Source organism: Pongo abelii, chromosome 16, assembly GCF_028885655.2.
Source record: "Pongo abelii isolate AG06213 chromosome 16, NHGRI_mPonAbe1-v2.0_pri, whole genome shotgun sequence".
Classification (NCBI taxonomy): domain Eukaryota; kingdom Metazoa; phylum Chordata; class Mammalia; order Primates; family Hominidae; genus Pongo; species Pongo abelii.
In genome coordinates this window covers 13,997,489-14,015,599 of record NC_072001.2, presented here as the reverse complement: position 1 = coordinate 14,015,599, position 18,111 = coordinate 13,997,489, and the positions used below count along the sequence as shown (strand labels likewise).

The 18,111-nt window shown below is 49.3% G+C and overlaps 1 protein-coding gene across 2 annotated transcripts in view; it reads left to right on the top strand.

Moving 5' to 3' along the window:
• The first annotated feature begins 7,129 nt into the window (after positions 1 to 7,129).
• Positions 7,130 to 18,111, top strand: part of NIPA1 (NIPA magnesium transporter 1) — a 43,516-nt gene continuing 32,534 nt past the window's right edge. Inside the window, exon 1 of one of the 2 annotated variants that reach the window (XM_002825204.3) lies at positions 7,130 to 7,318. In XM_002825204.3, coding sequence (XP_002825250.1) covers positions 7,144 to 7,318 — 175 coding nt within the window. In that variant the 5' untranslated portion in view covers positions 7,130 to 7,143. The remainder of the gene's footprint in view (positions 7,319 to 18,111) is intronic. The other variant, XM_063716120.1, reaches the window with a different exon arrangement.

Here is an 18,111-nt window from a genome sequence, read left to right as displayed (position 1 = left end):
CAGGTCACAGGCGTTTCTCTGGCTTGTGTTTTTTCTGGGGGTATCATCAAATTTTGGCTGAACAAAGCTCTGTTGATGGAGGCACTTGCCTCAGTCGGTCACTCATTTTTTGATTAACAGATATAAATACAGTTACCCCAGTTTTTATTTACTTAGTCTTTGCTTTGTCAGTTCTTTGACTCTCAATTTTTCCTTTTTAAAAATAAATCTTATGGTGTATATTTAAGGCTTACAACATGATGTTAAGGGTTATATATAGATTCTAAAAAGATTCCTATACTGAAAGAAATTAACACACCAATCATTTCACATAGTTCCCCATTTCCTTGTTGCTTTTGTGGCAAGAGCAGTTGAAATCTACTCATTGAGCATGAATTTCACATACAGAACAATTTTCTTCCCTGCAGTCCTCATGTCATACATTATTACATCTCTAGACTTGTTCATCCTTTATACCTGCTACTTTGTATCCTTTGGCCTCCATGTCCCCAATTCCTCCCCTCTCCCACCTCCCCTGGTAAAGAATGTTTTGCTCTCTATCTCTGTAGATTTATTTATTTACATTTTTACATCCCACATATAAATGGGTTTATGCAATATTTGATTTTCTGTGTATGCTTTATTTCACTTAGCATGACGTCCTCCAGCCTCATCCATCTTGCAGCAAATGGCAAGACCTTGTTTGTTTTAGGGCTGAATAATATTCCATTGTGTATGTGTGCTACAGTCTCTTTATCCATTTATCCATTGATGGACACTTAGATTGTTTCCATATCTTGGCTATTGTGATTAAGGCTGCAATGAACATGAGAATACAGGTAACTTTACAAAGTAATGATTTCATTTCCTTTGGGTATATGCCCAGAAGAGGGATTGCTGAGTCATATGGTAGTTCTATTTTTAATTTCTCTAGAAATCTTCATACTCTTTTCCAGAATGGCTGTATCAATGTACATTCTCATCAACAGTATGCAAAAGTTCCCATTTCTCTGCACTCTTGCCAACATTTATCTTTTGACTTTTTGATAATGGTCATACGGGGTGTGAGGGGGTATCTCAGTGGGTTTGATTTGCATTTCCCTAATGATCTACAATGTGGAACACCTTTCAGATACCCACTTGCTATTTTCATGTTTTGTTTAAAGAAATGTCTATTCAAGTTTTTTAAAAGCATTTTTAAAATTAGGTTATTTGTTTTGAGATGTATTAATTCTTTATACATTTTGGATTTTTTTTTTTTTTTTTTTTGAGACAGGCTCTTGCTCTGTTACACATACTGGAGTACAGTGGCACAATCACAGCTTACTTGACCTTCTGGGCTGAAACACTCTCCCATCTCAGCCTCCCAAGTAGCTGTGACTACAGGTGCACACCACCATGCCCGGCTAAGTTTTAAATTTTTTGTTAAGACAAGGTCTCACTATGTTGCCAGGCCTGGACTCAAACTCCTGGGCTCAAGTGATCCTCCCACCTCAGCTTCTGAAAGTGCTGGGATTAAGGAGTGAGCCATTGCACCTGGCTAAATGTTGGATATTTACCCCTAATTGGCTAGGTGTAGTGGCTCACACTTGTAATCCCAGCAATTTGGAGGCCGAGGTGCTTGGATCACTTGTGGTCAGGGGTTCAAGACCAGCCTGGCCAATATGGTGAAACCCCATAATGGAGTTTTGGCTTCTTTAACTGGGAAATGAGGATCGTGACCATCCCTGCCAAGCAGGAGAGGAGATGGGCTGATGTGTGTTGTGAGGCCCAACATGGTGAAACCCTATTTCTACTAAAAATACAAAAATTAGCCAGGCATGGTGGTGGGCACCTGATATCCCAGCTACTCGGGAGGCTGAGGCAGGAGAATTTCTTGAACCCAGGAGGCGGAGGCTGCAGTGAGCCAAGATCACATCATTGCACTCCAGTGTGGGCAACAGAGTAAGACTTTGTCTCATTAAAAAAAAAAAAGAATAGTCACTTCAATAAATGGTGAGACCAGCTTTGCAAAGGTGACAACGGTGAGAGAAGTCTAGCATGGCTGACTCCATCTTGCTTCCAGTCTCATGGGCCTGCTGTCTTTGCTCATTCCTGGGCATAGGCCAAATCAACCATGGGAGAAATTTAGTTCATAGTCTAACGTTGCCATTTCAAGTCCACGGGGGTCCCCTCTTTGCACTCCATGCTTAGTTAAGAGTTTGTTACTCTGCTTTAAAATATATGTATTTTTTTGTAATCCCAGCTACTTGGGAGAATGAGGCAGGAGAATTGCTTGAACCTGGGAGCTGGAGGTTGCAGTGAGCCGAGATCACACCATTGCACTCCAGCCTGGGCAACAGAATGAAACTGTGTCTCATAAAACAAATATAACATGAAATGGTAATGTCTTTCTTTAAAACCAAAGAAAATATGCAAGGCAGATGTCTTCCTGTCACTTCGCACAGTCTACTGCCATAGCGCCTGAGCCCCAGACCCCAAACTCATTGTCCTGCTCGGGGCCCCCCAGACCACAGTGAACATTGCAGGTACCCTGAGTACTCTCCTATCCTCACCTCACTCCTGCAGTAAATGGCTAAATGAATAACTCAGAAGTGAAGCCAAAAAGAAAAAGAAAATGCACATGTGGAACGGGAGAGGCGAGCAGAGACCACAGTGTGGAGGCCTGGGCTAATACACTGCAAAGAGATCTTTGGGGCTCCGAAGAGATCTTTGAGGCTCCAGGTCTCATGAGTGGGGGCCAGGCTCCCTAGAGAAACCCTTCTTGGCTAGGGCTGGGGAGCCCACCAGAGTGACCCAATCAGTTCTCAGGGCCTGTGGTGGGGCCAAGTGGTTTTGAGAAGCCGGTGTTCAGCTCCATCCTAAAGAGCACTCATGCAAGTTGGGGAGGAGGGCCGGGGTTCACAGCTCTGACCTGAGTCAGACCCACCTCAGGACTGAGCCCAGCAGAAGGAGGCCCAGAGTCACTGACCATAAAATGAGCAGATGCCTCCCCCGTGCTGGTTGAGATGAGTCTTGGGCATCAACTCTAATAACTTCTAACTGTACCCAGAAATACTGATTCACACGGCAACTAGTGAATAATAGCCTTTTAGAGCTAAAAAAAAGCCTTGTATGATTTATTATAAGTTGACATATGCATTTTACACAAACTAGAGGCACCGTGGTGGGCCAGCAGCAGCCTGTTCAGGGGCCACAACAAGGAGACTGGATTTCCTTAAGTGCAATGGGAGTTACTGGCTAGGCTTTAAGGTTTTAGCCACAGGAAAGATGAATGTATTTCGGAGTAATGTGGGTGGATTCAAAATGAGGTTTAGAACTATATCGATTAAATTTTTTTTTTTTCTTTAGACGGAGTCTGACTCTTATTGCCCAGGCTGGAGTGCAGTGGCGCTATCTTGGCTCACTGCAACCTCTGCCACCCAGGTTCAAGGGATTCTCCTGCCTCAGCCTCCCGAGTAGCTGGGATTACAGGCACCTGCCATTGTGTCCGGCTAATTTTTGTATTTTTAGTAGAGATGGGGTTTCACCATCTTGGCCAGGCTGGTCTTGAACTCCTGACCTCATGATCCACCCACCTTGGCCTCCCAAACTGCTGAATTTTTATCTGAAAAATCTCCTGCCAGGCGCGGTGGCTCACACCTGTAATCCCAGCACTTTGGGAGGCCGAAGCGGGCAGATCATGAGGTCAGGAGATCGAGACCATCCTGGCGAACGCAGTGAAACCTTGTCTCTACTAAAAACATAAAAAATTAGCCGGGCGTGGTGGTGGGCACCTGTAGTCCCAGCTACTTGGGAGGCTGAGGCAGGAGAATGGCGTGAATCCAGGAGGTGGAGCTTGCAGTGAGCCAAGATCGTGCCACTGCACTCCAGCCTGGGCAACAGAGCGAGACTCCGTCTCAAAAAAAAAAAAAAGAAAAAAAGAAAAGTCTCCCCTCTCCAAAAATCTCCCAGCATTTCTGCAGAAGTCTGTACCTAGGTAAGGAGAAGAAACAATTCTTGGCTGGGTACAGTGGCTCATGCCTGTAATCCCAGCTCTTTGGGAAGCCGAGGCTGGTGGATCACGAAGTCAGTAGTTCAAGACCAGCCTGGCCAAGATGGTGAAACCCTGTCTCTACTAAAAATACAAAAAAATTCGCCGGGTGTGGTGGCAGGCGTCTGTAATCCCAGCTACTTGGGAGGCTGAAGCAGAGAACTGGTTGAACCCATGAAGCGTAGGTTGCAGTGAGCCAAGATCACGCCACTGCACTCCAGCCTGGGTGACAGAACAAGACTCCATCTCAAAAAATAAGAAAAAGAAAAAAATTTTTAGGGAGCTGAAAAGTGAACTGATTTCCTCATTTCTCCTTGCAAGGAATCAATTGATAGCCCAAAATTGAACCCCAGAGTTAAAATAAACATAACTCCCACCCTCTTAGTGTTTCTTTTTTTTTTTTTTTTTTTTTTTTTTTTTTTTTTTGAGACAGGGTCTCACTTCTGTTGCCCAGGCTGGAGTGCAGTGGCATGATCATGGCTCACTGTAGCCTCAACTTCTGGGGTCAAGCGATCCTCCCATAGCCTCCTGAGTAGCTGGGACTACAAGCACATGTCACCATGCCTGGCTAATTTTTGTATTTTTTTGCAGAGATGGGGTTTCATCATGTTGCCCAGGCTGATCTCAAACTCCTGGGCTCAAGTGATCTGCTGGCCTTGGCCTCCCAAAGTACTGGGATTATAGGCATGAGCCACTGTACCTGGCCTACTAACTTTAATTTTAGGTGTTTCTTTTAGGAAGTAATATCTCATGGCAAAATAATGTTTGTCGTTCAGTAGTTACTGTAGTTTCATTTCAGTTTTTCTTTTGTTAATTTCAAGCAAAATATAGTTTTATGTTTTTAATTAAAATCCCATATGTGTTTCCCCATCAGATAAAATATGCCTGTCATTTAACCTATGTACTCACATGGAAAAATGTCTGGGGTGGAGTTCTTTTTTTTTTTTTTTTTGAGACGGAGTCTCACTCTGCTGCCCAGGCTGGAGTGCAGTGGTGCAATCTCAGCTCACTGCAAGCTCCGCCTCCCGGATTCACGCCATTCTCCTGCCTCAGCCTCCTGAGTAGCTGGGACTACAGGCGCCCGCCAGCAAGCCCGGCTAATTTTTTGTATTTTTAGTAGAGACGGGGTTTCACCGTGTTAGCCAGGATGGTCTCGATCTCTTGACCTCCTGATCCATCCACCTGACCTCCGGCTCCGTCCGCCTTTGCCTCCCAAAGTGCTGGGATTACAGGCATGAGCCACCGCGCCCGGCCCGATTTTATATTTCTTCACAAAATAATAATGCTGTATGCAAAGCCGATTTTATATTTCTTCACAAAATAATAATGCTGTATGCAAGGCTGCCAAAAGGTTTATACTTTTCGTTTGTTTTTGAGACAATCTTGCTCTGTTGCTCAGGCTGGAGTGCAGTGGTGTAATAACAGCTCACTGCAACCTCCACCTCAAGCCATCCTCCCACCTCTGCCTCCAGAGTACCTGCAGTTGGAGGCATAAGCCACCACGCCCCGCTAATTAATTTTTTTTTTTTTTTGGTAGAGACGGGTCTCGCTATGTTGCCCAGGCTGGTCTTGAACGTCTGAGCTCAAGCGAGCCTCCCACCTCGGCCCCCAAAGTGCTGGGATTATAGGTGTGAGCCACTGTGCCCAGTTTGTAGCATCGTTTATAGACAAGAAAACCTGGCAGCAACCGGCCAGGCGCGGTGGTTCACGCCTGTAATCCCAGCACTTTGGGAGGCAGAGCGGGCGGATCACCTGAGGTCAGGAGTTCAAGACCAGCCTGGCCAAGATGGTGAAACCGCGTCTCTACTCAAAATACAAAAATTAACCCGGGCGTGGTGGCGGACGCCTGTAATTCTAGCTACTCGGAGGCTGAGGCAGAGAATCGCTTGAATCCGGAAGGCGGAAGGTTGCAGTGAGCCGAGATCGCGCCATTGCACTCCAGCCTGGGCGACAGAGCGAGACTCTGCCTCAAAAAAACAAACCAACCAACCTGGTAGCTACCTAACACCCAACAATGGCTGAATGGTTAGACAAATTATTATACTGTCATTAGAATAATCATATTTATGTACCGATACAGAAACTGATATATATTAAATAAAAAGGAAATTTCGTATATTGTAATTGGAAACATGTAAAAGTATGTATACATTATGGGGAAACACCTAAACACCTAAAATACTAATAATTAGGTGAGGGTTGTGGAATTGAGTCACTTTAAAATAATTTTTTCCTATTTTTGAAGCTTTTCAAGCTTGTAATTTTGTTGTAGTTTCTTTTCTTTTTTGAGACGGAGTCTAGCTCGGTTGCCCAGGCTGGAGTGCAGTTGTGTGATCTCCGCTCACTGCAAGCTCCGCCTCCCGGGTTCACACCCTTCTCCTGCCTCAGCCTCCCGAGTAGCTGGGACTACAGGCGCCCGCCACCACGCCCAGCTAATTTTTTGTATTTTTAGTAGAGACGGGGTTTCACTGTGTTAGCCAGGATGGTCTCGATCTCCTGACCTCGTGATCCGCCCGCCTCGGCCCCCCAAAGTGCTGGGATTACAGGCGTGAGCCACCGCGCCCGGCTTGTGGTAGTTTATTAAAACGAGGATACTAGACTGTGGGAGCACAAGCCCAGAGCCCCGCGTAGCTGATTCTAGCGCCAAGAAGAGCGGAAGAGAAACGCCCAGCGCCAGGGCTCCCCTTCGATCTCTGCAGCGGCGCGCCGCGCTTCGCGCTCCAGCGAGTTGGGCCGGCCTCCGCTGGAGGCTCTTCGGGGACCGCTGCCCGCGGGTGCGTCCTGCCGCGCTCCGCTGCCCGGATATTGCAGAGGACACCACTCAGAAAGTATGCGTGTTTCTCCGCGCTGGAAACTTAACCAGGAGTCCTGCACTTCCATTTGCGAAATCCGGGAACCCCCGCCCCACCCAGCGCCTCACCGGCCCCTCACTGCCGTCGCGTCCGGCGCCACTGCTGTCCCCGCAGCCTTAGGCGCCGGTCCCTGGCACCCCCGTCCCGCCCCCGCCCCTCTTCCTGCTCCTCCCCCTCCCTTCCCCCTCCCCTCCCCCGCCCGCGCCTCTCGGTCACCCCCCATCCCGCCCCGCGGGGCGCGGCGCGCAGGCGCAGGCTCGGAGGGCGGGCGCGGGCGGAATGGGGACTGCAGCTGCGGCAGCGGCGGCGGCGGCGGCGGCGGCCGGGGAGGGGGCGCGTAGCCCGAGCCCCGCCGCAGTGTCGCTCGGCCTGGGCGTGGCCGTCGTGTCGAGCCTGGTGAATGGGTCCACGTTCGTGCTACAGAAGAAGGGCATCGTGCGTGCCAAGCGGCGAGGTAGGGCGGGCGGCAGGCGGCAGGCGGCGGGCGGGTGGGGGAGGCGGGCGGCAGAGAAGGCGGCCGCAGGTGGGGGCGCCCGGGTCGGGGCAGGGGACGGGGTCGGGCCCGGGCCCAGGTTGGGGGAAGGCTGCGCGGGCGGGTGCTCCCCGCGGCGGGCCCAGCTGCGGCCGCGTCCTGGCGCTCGGGCCCGGGAATCACAGGTGCGTCCTGAGCGTCGGGCGCTTCGCCGACTCCACGGCTTTTCTCCGTTCCCGGCGGCTGGAGCGGCCTGCTTCGGTGTGCGGGCTTCCTGGGCTGACTTTTTCCCTCAGTCCAGGACCTGCCCCGCGCCCGCCCGGCAGCCCTCGCCGTGGCCCGCAACCCGCGGCCGGGAGCCTCCTGCGGACGCGGTGCTGGGGTGCTCGAGCCCGGCGCCCGCCTGGAAGCGCCGCTTCAGCCGATGCGCCGCCGGCTCCTAGGGTACGCTCGGGAGAGCAAGACCTGGGATTTCCAGTCCCCCGCAGGGGCCTCGCGGGTGCAAAAGGAAGACCCGGCGGGCTCTCAAGGCTGTGCGTTCCTGGGGTGCTCTTACGGAGCCCGCTGCGGCTTAGACCTGCAGCAAATGAATACAAGTGATCTTCAGTATGGAGAACACGTAGGGCAGATCCAAAACCAAGCCCTGGACGGGTCAAGGCCACTTCCCAGGTGGATATGCCGCAGCACCGTGCTCCATAGTGCTCTGCGGGGCACAGCTTTCTGCCGGTGTCGTTTGTGCTGGGAGGCCCCGGAGGGGACCGGTTTGCCAATGCAGGATGTGGCAGGCTGTGAAACAGTCGGTTTCCATTGCTTCCAGAGGGACTGAGAAAGTCTTGTGGTTCTTGGCCATATTCTCAGGAGAAGAATATTAAGAACTCTCTGGGAAGGATGTGGCCCCCGAGTCATGGGTTGTGAGAGAAAGTGAACTCATGTAAATAATTTACATTGCGGAATGCAGGTGAAACTTTCTCTGAGCGAGCCAGGCGTGGATTCAGAGAAGAGATAAAGGGCCCGACAGTCTCGAATGAAAATATAAAATCATGGATAGTTTAAGGAATTTAGCTTTAAAGTGAAAGCATAGCGGTCTCCCATACAATTTAATTAAATAGAATTAAATAAAACCAAGTATGATTTCCCAAGGAAGCAGATGTGTCTGTCTCTAAGGCACACAGATACACACACACCGCAGCCACACTTCAGGGAGCATCTGTCCCTGTGACAGGCCCCAGGACTGGGTGAGATGGTCAACGCGCGTGACCTTATTAATAGGATGGCCTGAGAAAGCACCTCACCTCCCCAATCCACGGCCCTAGCGTAAGCATGAGGAAAACACCACACAAACCGGAGTAGAAGAACATCTTGCGGCCGGGCGCGGTGGCTGGTGCCTGTAATCCCAGCACTTTGGGAGACCGAGGCGGGCGGGTCACAAGGTCAGGAGATCTAGACCATCCTGGCTAACACGACAAAACCCCATCTGTACTAAAAATACAAAAAATTACCCCGGTGTGATGGCACGTACCTGTAGTACCAGCTACTCCAGAGGCTGAGGCAGGAGAATCTCTTGAACCCGGGAGACAGAGGTTGCAGTGAGCCGGGATCCGCCACTGCACTCAGCCTGGACGACAGAGCAAGACTCCATCTCAAAAAAGAACATCTTGCAGTACACCTGACCAGTCCTTTGTGAAGGTCATGGAATCTGAAAGCATGTCACAACCAGGAGGAGCCTAAGAATACGTGAACATCAGATGTAAGACATTAGGGAAAAACGAAGGAAAGCTGAATACGAGCTTTAGTTAGTTTTCTAAAAAGTTGAGTAAAACTGTGTTATTTCAACCCAGGTCATGTGGCTCAAAGGAATTGGTGAATAGGAAAATAAGCAACAGATCAGCCTTTTTAAAAAAACATGATAAGCTGGGTGCAGTGGCTCACGCCTGTAATCCCAGCACCTTGGGAGGCTGAGGCAGGTGGATCACCTGAGGTCAGGAGTTCGAGACCAGTCTGGCCAACATGGTGAAACCACGTCTCTACTAAAAATGCAAAAATTAGTTGGGCGTGGTGGCGGGCGCCTGTAATCCCAGCTACTCGGGAGGCTGAGGCAGGAGAATTGCTTGAACCCAGGAGGGGGAGGTTGCAGTGAGCCAAAATTGTGCCATTGCACTCCAGCCTGAGCGAGGAGAGCAAGACTGTCTTAAAAAAAAAAAAAGATAAATGCTGTTTCTTATACCTATATACTATGCTTTCATTCATTTATTTATTTTTTATTATGATGTTTTTTTGAGACGGAGTTTCGCTCTTGTTGCCCAGGCTGGAGTGCAATGGCGTGATCTCGGCTCACTGAAACCTCTGCTTCCTGGGTTCAAGCGATTCGCCTGCCACAGCCTCCCGAGTAGCTGGGATTACAGGCGCGTGCCACCACATCTGGCTAATTTTGTGTTTTTACTGGAGACGGGGTTTCATCATGTTGGCCAGGATGGTCCGGAACTCCTGACCTCAGGTGATCTGCCCACCTCAGTCTCCCAAAATGCTGGGATTACAGGTGTGAGCCACCAACACCCAGCCTATATTATGGTTTTAAATTAATCAAAGTGAACTTGTGATTTTCATTATTTATTTTAAGCCCCAGACATTGCATGGTGTTAGGCTTTAGCTCTATGACTCTTCAGAGCCTCCTGTCCAGGAGGCCATTAGCGCCTCAGTTCTACCTGGTCTGGACCCAAGGTCCTTTCCATCCCTGTGAGCCACCCATCAAGGTGAGCTGAGAGACCAGCCGGTGGAGCAGAGTCACTTATGTCTGAGAGGAATTGTTTTGGGATTTGGTTAGTAAGTAGGAGAGAAAAGGAGAAGAAAACGTGTATAGGGGTTGAGCACCTCCTGCCGAAGAAGGCGAGGGAGGCATGGAGGTGTCTTACACTAGGGAACATTTCCGAGTCATGTGGCACCAAAGTATGTTACCAGTGGGGAATCCATATGGGACTGCAACAACCTCAATTCTTGCTTCCTCAGAAGAAAGAATTTGGCTGAGGGGCATAAAGCAGAAGGAGACCTAGGCAAGTTTTAGAGCAGGAATGAAAGTTTTTTTTTGGAGACGGAGTCTAGCTCTGTCACCCAGGCTGGAGTGCAGTGGCGCGATCTTGGCTCATTGCAGCCTCCGCCTCCCAGGCTCAAGCAGTTCTCCTGTCTCAGGCTCCTGAGTAGCTGGGATTACAGGTACACGCTACCATGTCCAGCTAATTTTTGTATTTTAACAGAGACGGGGTTTCACCATGTTGGCCAGGCTGGTATTGAACTCCTGACCTCAGATGATCTGCCCACCTTGGCCTCCCAAAGTGGTGGGATTACAGGTCTGAGCCACCATGCCCTGTCAAAAGTTTATTTAAAAGCTTCAGAACAGGAATGAAAGGAAGTAAAGTAGACTTTGAAGAGGGCCAAGCTGGCAACTTGAGAGATCAGGGGCCTTCATTAATTGCATACTTCCCCAGTGGCCACCCAGTGCCATGGATTCAGGCTAGCTGTGTCACTCATGGTGGGAGAAGATAGACATAGAGTCTTGTTTCAGTGTCTGCTTTGATTTGTTCAACAGATACTGATGAAGCTTTTTTTGTTTTTGTTTTGTTTTTGAAATGGAGTCTCGCTCTGTCACCAGTCTCGATCTCCTGACCTTGTGATCCTCCTGCCTCGGCCTCCCAAAGTGCTTTTTTTTTTTTGTTTTGAGACGGAGTTTCACTCTTGTTGCCCAGGCCGGAGTACAATGGTGCAATCTCAGCTCAGTGCAACCTCCACCTCCCGGGTTCAAGCGATTCTCCTGCCTCAGCCTCCCGAGTAGTTGGGTTATAGGCATGTACCACCACGCCTGGCTAATTTTGTGTTTTTAGTAGAGAAGGGTTTCTCCATATTGGTCAGGCTGGTCTCGAACTCCCAACCTCAGGTGATCCACCCGCCTTGACCTCCCAAAGTGCTAGGATTACAGGCGTGAGCCACCACGCCTGGCCTTGATGAAGCTCTTATAATGCACCAGGCATTGTGTAGGTGTTGAGAATACAGCAGTTTTAAAATCTACTCACCATAAAATCCTTTCCTACATCTGTTGCAAGCAGCAGAATTGACCAGTATGAAATGACAGAAGATGAGAGAGGAGAGGGGAGATACGCAAGCACCAGAGAGGGAAGTTCTTGCTTTAAGGGAGACCTAGCTTGACGTTCCTTCTGCTGGAAAAAGTTGCGTCTTACTGAAATTTTAAGCTTTAAAATTTTTAAAATTTTTGGATGGATTTAGGGGTAGAAATGCAGTTATGTTATATGGTTATATTGCACAGTGGTGAAGTCTGGGCTTTTAGTGTAACATCACCTGAATATAATATTTCATCTCTCCCACCCTTCCCTTCAGGTTAACCCAGCTAGCCTGAATCAGTGGCACTGGGTGGTCACTGGCGAAGTATGAAATTAATGAAGGTACTTGATCTCTCAAGTTGCCCGCTTGGCCCTCTTCCAAGTCTACTTTACCTTTCATTCCTATTCATTTGGAGTTTCCAATGACTGTTATTCCACTCTGTATGTCTGAAAGTCAAAAACCGCATGTTCTCACTTATAAGTGGGAGCTAAACAATGAAACTTTAAATGAATTGCCAGGTGCTAGCATTTCTAGATTTGAGATTCTAGAGAGTCTCATCTTCAGGGGAGTCGAGTTCTGGTCACAGTCCTTCTACTGGGGGGTTTGAGGCATGGCTTCCTCTTTCACTTTTTTTTTTTTTTTTTTTTGGAGACGGAGTCTTCCTCTGTCGCCCAGGCTGGAGTGCAGTGGTGCCATCTTGGCTCACTGTAATCCTGCCTCCCAGGTTCAAGCAATTTTCCTGCCTCGGCCTCCCCAGTAGCTGTGTTTACAGGCGTCCACCACCACACCTGGCTAATTTTTGTAATTTGGGTAGAGGCAGGGTTTCACCATATTGGCCAGGCTGGTGTTGATCCACCCGCCTTTACCTCCCAAAGTGCTGGGATTACAGATGTGAGCCACCGTACCCGGCCCTCTTTCAGTTTTGGAGGAACTTTCCAAAGAATCAGCCAGACACACAGTACAAGTCCCAGTAGGCCAGGGAGCGTCCTCTACAGCATAGGCTCAGATGGGACCTCCTGCCTTCTTTGCCATGCTTTTGGATGACATAGTCCAGGGAGCATGCTACAGCATAGGCTCGGATGGGACCTCCTGCCTTCTTTGCCATGCTTTTGGATGACATAGTCCAGGGAGCATGCTCTACAGCATAGGCTCGGATGGGCCTGCCTGCAAACTTCTTTGCCATGCTTTTGGATGACATAGTCCAGGGAGCATGCTCTACATCATAGGCTCGGATGGGGCTGCCTGCAAACTTCTTTGCCATGCTTTTGGATGACATAGTCCAGGGAGCATGCTCTACAGCATAGGCTCGGATGGGACCGCCTGCCTTCTTTGCCATGCTTTTGGATGACATAGTCCAGGGAGCATGCTGTACAGCATAGGCTCGGATGGGGCTGCCTGCAAACTTCTTTGCCATGCTTTTGGATGACATAGTCCAGGGAGTATGCTCTACAGCATAGGCTCGGATGGGACCGCCTGCCTTCTTTGCCATGCTTTTGGATGACATAGTCCAGGGAGCATGCTCTACAGCATAGGCTCGGATGGGGCTGCCTGCAAACTTCTTTGCCATGCTTTTGGGTGACATGCTGTGGGAAGCAGGCAGGGAGGCAGGTGGGTCGCGTTCAGTGTCAGAGCCCCATTGAAGCAGGGCTTATGGAAGAGAAACATTCACAGGATGTGAAGACATTTGTGGAAAGCCCATGGCAACATTAGAATAGCAGTGCCATCACTCAGCAGGTGCAGCAGAGGCTGAGTGTGCCTGGGTGGGTGAGGATGGGCCCAAAGTCAGGCTGCGCAGGAGGGCTGCCATTGAGGGGTTCGCATGGCTGCCCTGGGACAGGCTTCCTGGGGACAGTCTCAGGAAAGTTGTGTGTTTAGAATTTGTTGGAGGCTTTTTTTTTTTTTTTTTTTTTTGAGACGGAGTCTCGCTCTGTTGCCCAGGCTGGAGTGCAGTGGCGTGATCTCCACTCACTGCAAGCTCCGCCTCCCAGGTTCATGCCGTTTTCCTGCCTCAGTCTTCCAAATAGCTGGGACTACAGATGCCTGCCACCACACCTGGCTAATTTTTTGTATTTTTAGTAGAGACGGGGTTTTGCCATGTTAGCCAGAATGGTCTCGATCTCCTGACCTCGTGATCTGCCTTCCTCGGCCTCCCAATGTGCTGGGCTCCCACTGTGCCCAGCCTGGAGGCTTTTAAGAATTGGGTGGAGGCCGGGCATGGTGGCTCACATTTATAATCCCAGCACTTTGGGAGGCCGAGGCAGGTGGATCACCTGAGGTCAGGTGTTTGAGACCTACTAAAAATACAGAAATTGTCCGGGTGTGGTGGTAGGCACCTGTTATCCCAGCTACTCGGGAGGCTGAGGCAGAAGAATTGCTTGAACCAGGGAGGCGGGAGTTTCAGTGAGGCTAGGTCGCGCCATTGCACTCCAACCTTGGCAACAAGAGCAAAAACTCCATCTGAAAAAACAAACAAAAAAAAGAATTGGGTTGGTAGCGGGAGGCGCAGGTTACAGTGGCCAAGATCGCACCACTGCACTCCAGCCTGGGCAACGGAGTGAGACTCCGTCTCAAAAACAAAAATCCCGGGTGCGCGGTGGCTCACGCCTATAATCACAGCACTTTGGGACACCGAGGTGGGCAGATCACCTGAGGTCAGGAGTTCAAGATCAGCCTGGCCAACATGATGAAACCCTATCTCTACAAAAATACAAAAATTAGCCGGGTGTGGTGGCACATGCCTGTAGTCCCAGCCACTTGGGAAGCTGAGGCATGAAAATTGCCTGAACCCGGGATGCAGAGGTTGCCATGAGCTGAGATCGTACCACTGCACTCCACTCCATGCCAGCCAGGCTACGGAGTGAGACTGTGTCTCAAAAAAAAAAAAAAAAAAAGAAAAGGGAATACACGGTATTGTTGCTAAGTATAGTCATTCTGCCCTGCTATCAAACATTAGAGCTTCTTTTTTTTTTATTTTTTTGAGAGGGAGTCTCGCTCCATCTCCCAGGCTGGGGTGTAGTGGCATGATCTTGGCTCACTGCAACCTCCACCTACCAGGTTCAAGGGATTCTCCTGCCGCAGCCTCCTGAGTAGCTGGGACTACAGGTGTCCGCCACCATGCCCGGCTGATTTTCCTATTTTTAGTAGACACAGGGTTTCACCATGTTGGCCAGGCTGGTCTCGAACTCCTGACCTCAAGTGTTCTGCCTGTTTTCGGCCTTCCAACTTACGTTTAAGTCTTTAGTCTATCTTGAGTTGACTTTTGTGTATGGTGACACATAGGGGTCCGGTTTTATTTTTCTGCACATGGCTATTAAGTTTTCCTAGCTACATTTATTGAAGAGTGTATCCTTTCTCCAGTGTATGTTCTTGGTGGCTTTGTTGAGGATCAATGGGAGTAAATATGTAGATTTATTTCTGGGTTCTCTATTCTGTCCCATTGGTCTATGTGTCTTTTTGTACAAATACCAGACTATTTTGGTTACTCTAGGCTTATAATTTGTTTTGAAGTCAGGAGGTGTGTTGCCTTCAGCATTGTTTTTGCTCAGGATTGCTTTGGATATTTGGGCTCTTTTTTGGCTTCATATGAATTTTTTTTTTCTATTTCCCTGAAAAATGTTGCTGTTATATTGATAGGGATTGCATTGAATCTCATAGCATTATCTGCAACAACCTAGCAACCAGGTGTCATCAACTGAAGGATGATAGCAAAAGGCAGTTCTCACACGTGCTGCAACATGGAGGACATTGTGCTGAGCGAAACAAGCCAGTCACAAATGGCAAAGCCGGTGATTCCGCTTATGTGAGGCACCCACCGCAGTGACATTCATAGAGACAGGAAGTAGAATGGTGGTTCCAGGGGTGGGGGGAGGGGAAATGGGAGTTGGTGTTTACGGGTAGAAAGCTTCAGTGTGTGAAGATGGAGTGTGGAGATGGATGGTGGTGACGGCTGCACAGCAGTGTCAGTGTACTTCACAGGACTGAGCTGAACACTTCAAAATGGTTAAGATGGTAAAGTTTATGTTATGTATATTTTACCAAAATAAAAATATCCTTTTCGGATTTTATAGACTCCTCCCTGAGAGGAGTGCTGCCTGCAGTGCAGCCACGCTGTGGAGACGTGGAGGGGAAGGGAGTTGTCTCGTTGAGAGTGGAAACTGAGATCCAGGCGTCCCATTTCGAGTCCCCAAACTTTCCGCACTCGCACTGGCTCTGGGGTGGACGTATTCTTTCTCATTGCCTTTCCTGTCATACCCACGCTCCTCACACGTGGGCACGCTCCCGCCCCTAGGTGGAGACAGAGCGAGGTTAGTTCCGCTGCTTCTGGGGACCCTCCAGACCCTGACATGAGGTCATTGCCCCTTGTGTGTCTCCCTGGTGCATGTCCTCAGCATCCCCGGCCCTCTCCTGTCCCCTGACCCTGAGGGATGATGGCCTGTTCACTCGTTTGCATTCCCCCCAATCCCAGCTCTTCCAGGGCTGTCGTGTGTCCACTGGGAGGAATGGGCTGGACACTGAGCAGAGGTGTCTAACTGGCCACGGGGAGCCGCAGAGTGAGGACAGTGAACCTGAGCCTTTTATTTTATGAAAGGATTTCAGAGCTGTCTTCAGGTGCCTTGGAGCTGACCTTACTTATGTCCTACTAAGCAACAGAATCTAGAGTTACTGCCAGCGCTGATCTTTATCTGACCCTGAGAGGAGATCACTGATATAGGCATGGTGAGAAGGGTGTGAGAGTCGGGAGCCTTTGAATGGCTCGCAGCCTGTGCTTGGTTTCCTTAATGCTGTTTCCATCAGAAAAGGAGATAAAGGAGGGCTGCTGCGTACCGAAGCCCCATGGTGTCCCAGACTCATGTCATGTCGTGTTTCTGCGGTGGACTGGGCTCAGCTGGGCGACTCTCCAGCAGCTGCAAGCAGATGGTGGCCAGGGCTGGAGTCAACTCAGTGCCGGACAGGACTGGGCGGCCATGCAGATGGCATCTTCACTCGAGTCTGGGGTAGCTGGACAGCTGAGGGCTTGCTGAGCATTGCTGTCTCTGCTCTCCCTTCCTCTATCCCTGCAGCTTCTTCACACCGGGCTCCCTTGGACCCCCTTCCAGCATCGCTGGTCTCTGGGAAGCCAGACCCCTTCCGTGGTGTGTGGCTTTCCCTTGGCAAAGCCTCCTAAGGACCACGGTGGAAGCTTGGTGGATCCTTGTAGTGCTGCTTCTGCCACATCTCTTGGCTTGCTCAGGCTGCTCAAGTGCAGTGTGGGAGGGGATGTATAAGGATGTGAATCCCAGGGGCAAGATACAGAAGAGGAGGTTCAGATTTGCAGAGATCCTAACACATGCCTGGTCACACAACTGGTGGTGCCGGAATATGAACACAGCTGGGGCTGATTTTGGTATTGTTCTCTTACCCTGCCCCCTGTAGGGTGGTTAGGGGGAAGATAGATAAATCCACCTACAGAAAAGGCATTTTTTTTTTTAGACAGGGTCTTTTTCTGTCGCCAGGCTGGAGTACATTGGCGTGATCTTGGCTCACTGCAGCTTCGACCTCCTGGGCTCAAGTGATCCTCCCACCCCAGCCTCCCAAGTAGCACCACCTCTGCATCTGGCTAATTTTTGTATTTTTTTTTTATTTTAGAGACAAGATCTTGCTATGTTGCCCAGGCTGGTCTTGAACTCCTGGGGCCCAAGTGGTCCTCCACCTCAGCCTCCCAAAGTGCTGGGATTACATGTGTGAGCCACCATGCATGGCCCCAGATAAGGCTTTTCTAGGCGGGACTTAACTCTTTATTTAGAAAAAGCAGGTACTTTGATGCTGGGCAAACAGAAATTCATTTTCATTTTCTTATGATAGAAGCAGAAAGACATCACCAATGTAAATTTCTACATGAAACCAATAATCCTTGGTCTTACTGAATTGCTGTTGGACAGAATATATTTTGCCCTCAAAAATATTTATACTATAAATATAATTTATATTTATATTTTCAGTTCTTTTTTTTTCTTTTTTCTTTTTTTTAGAGATAGGATCTTGTTATGTTGATCAGGCTGGTCTCCCACTCCCGGCCTCAAGTGATCCTCCCATCTTAGCCTTCCAAACTATTAGGATTCCAGGCATGAGCCACTACACCCAGCTATTTTCAGTTCTTTAATTAAACCCTTAATGAATACCAATTCCTTTTTTCTTTTAACCATGAGGGACTGGAAAAGATCACTTTCAGAAAGGAAATGTTCAGTCTCACGCTCCTACTCTGCAGCCAGGAGCCTGTGAATGTAAACGGTCCCTTTTAGATGTTGCCAGGGCTGGTCTGAGAGGCCATGTCGCCGACCCATGCAGGGACAGGGTTGCCTGACTCGTGCCCAGCCAGGGCTCTTTACTGTGATATAACTATTCAGCAGAGTATATCTTGAGTTTCCAGAACCTAGGCTTAGTCATGTTTTTAAAAAGCATTTTTTCCTGATTGTAGAATACATAGTCATTGTTTAAAATCTGGAAAGTACAGAAAATGGTGGTTCGGAAAGTGGAACTTATTCATCTCTCCACCTGGAGATGGCTGCTATTACAATTGAGGTTTCTTTCTTTTTTTTTTTTTTTTAGACAAAGTCTCGCTCTGTCACCCAGGCTGGAGTGCAGCGGTGCGATCTCAGCTCACTGCAACCTCCGCCTCCCAGGTTCAAGCG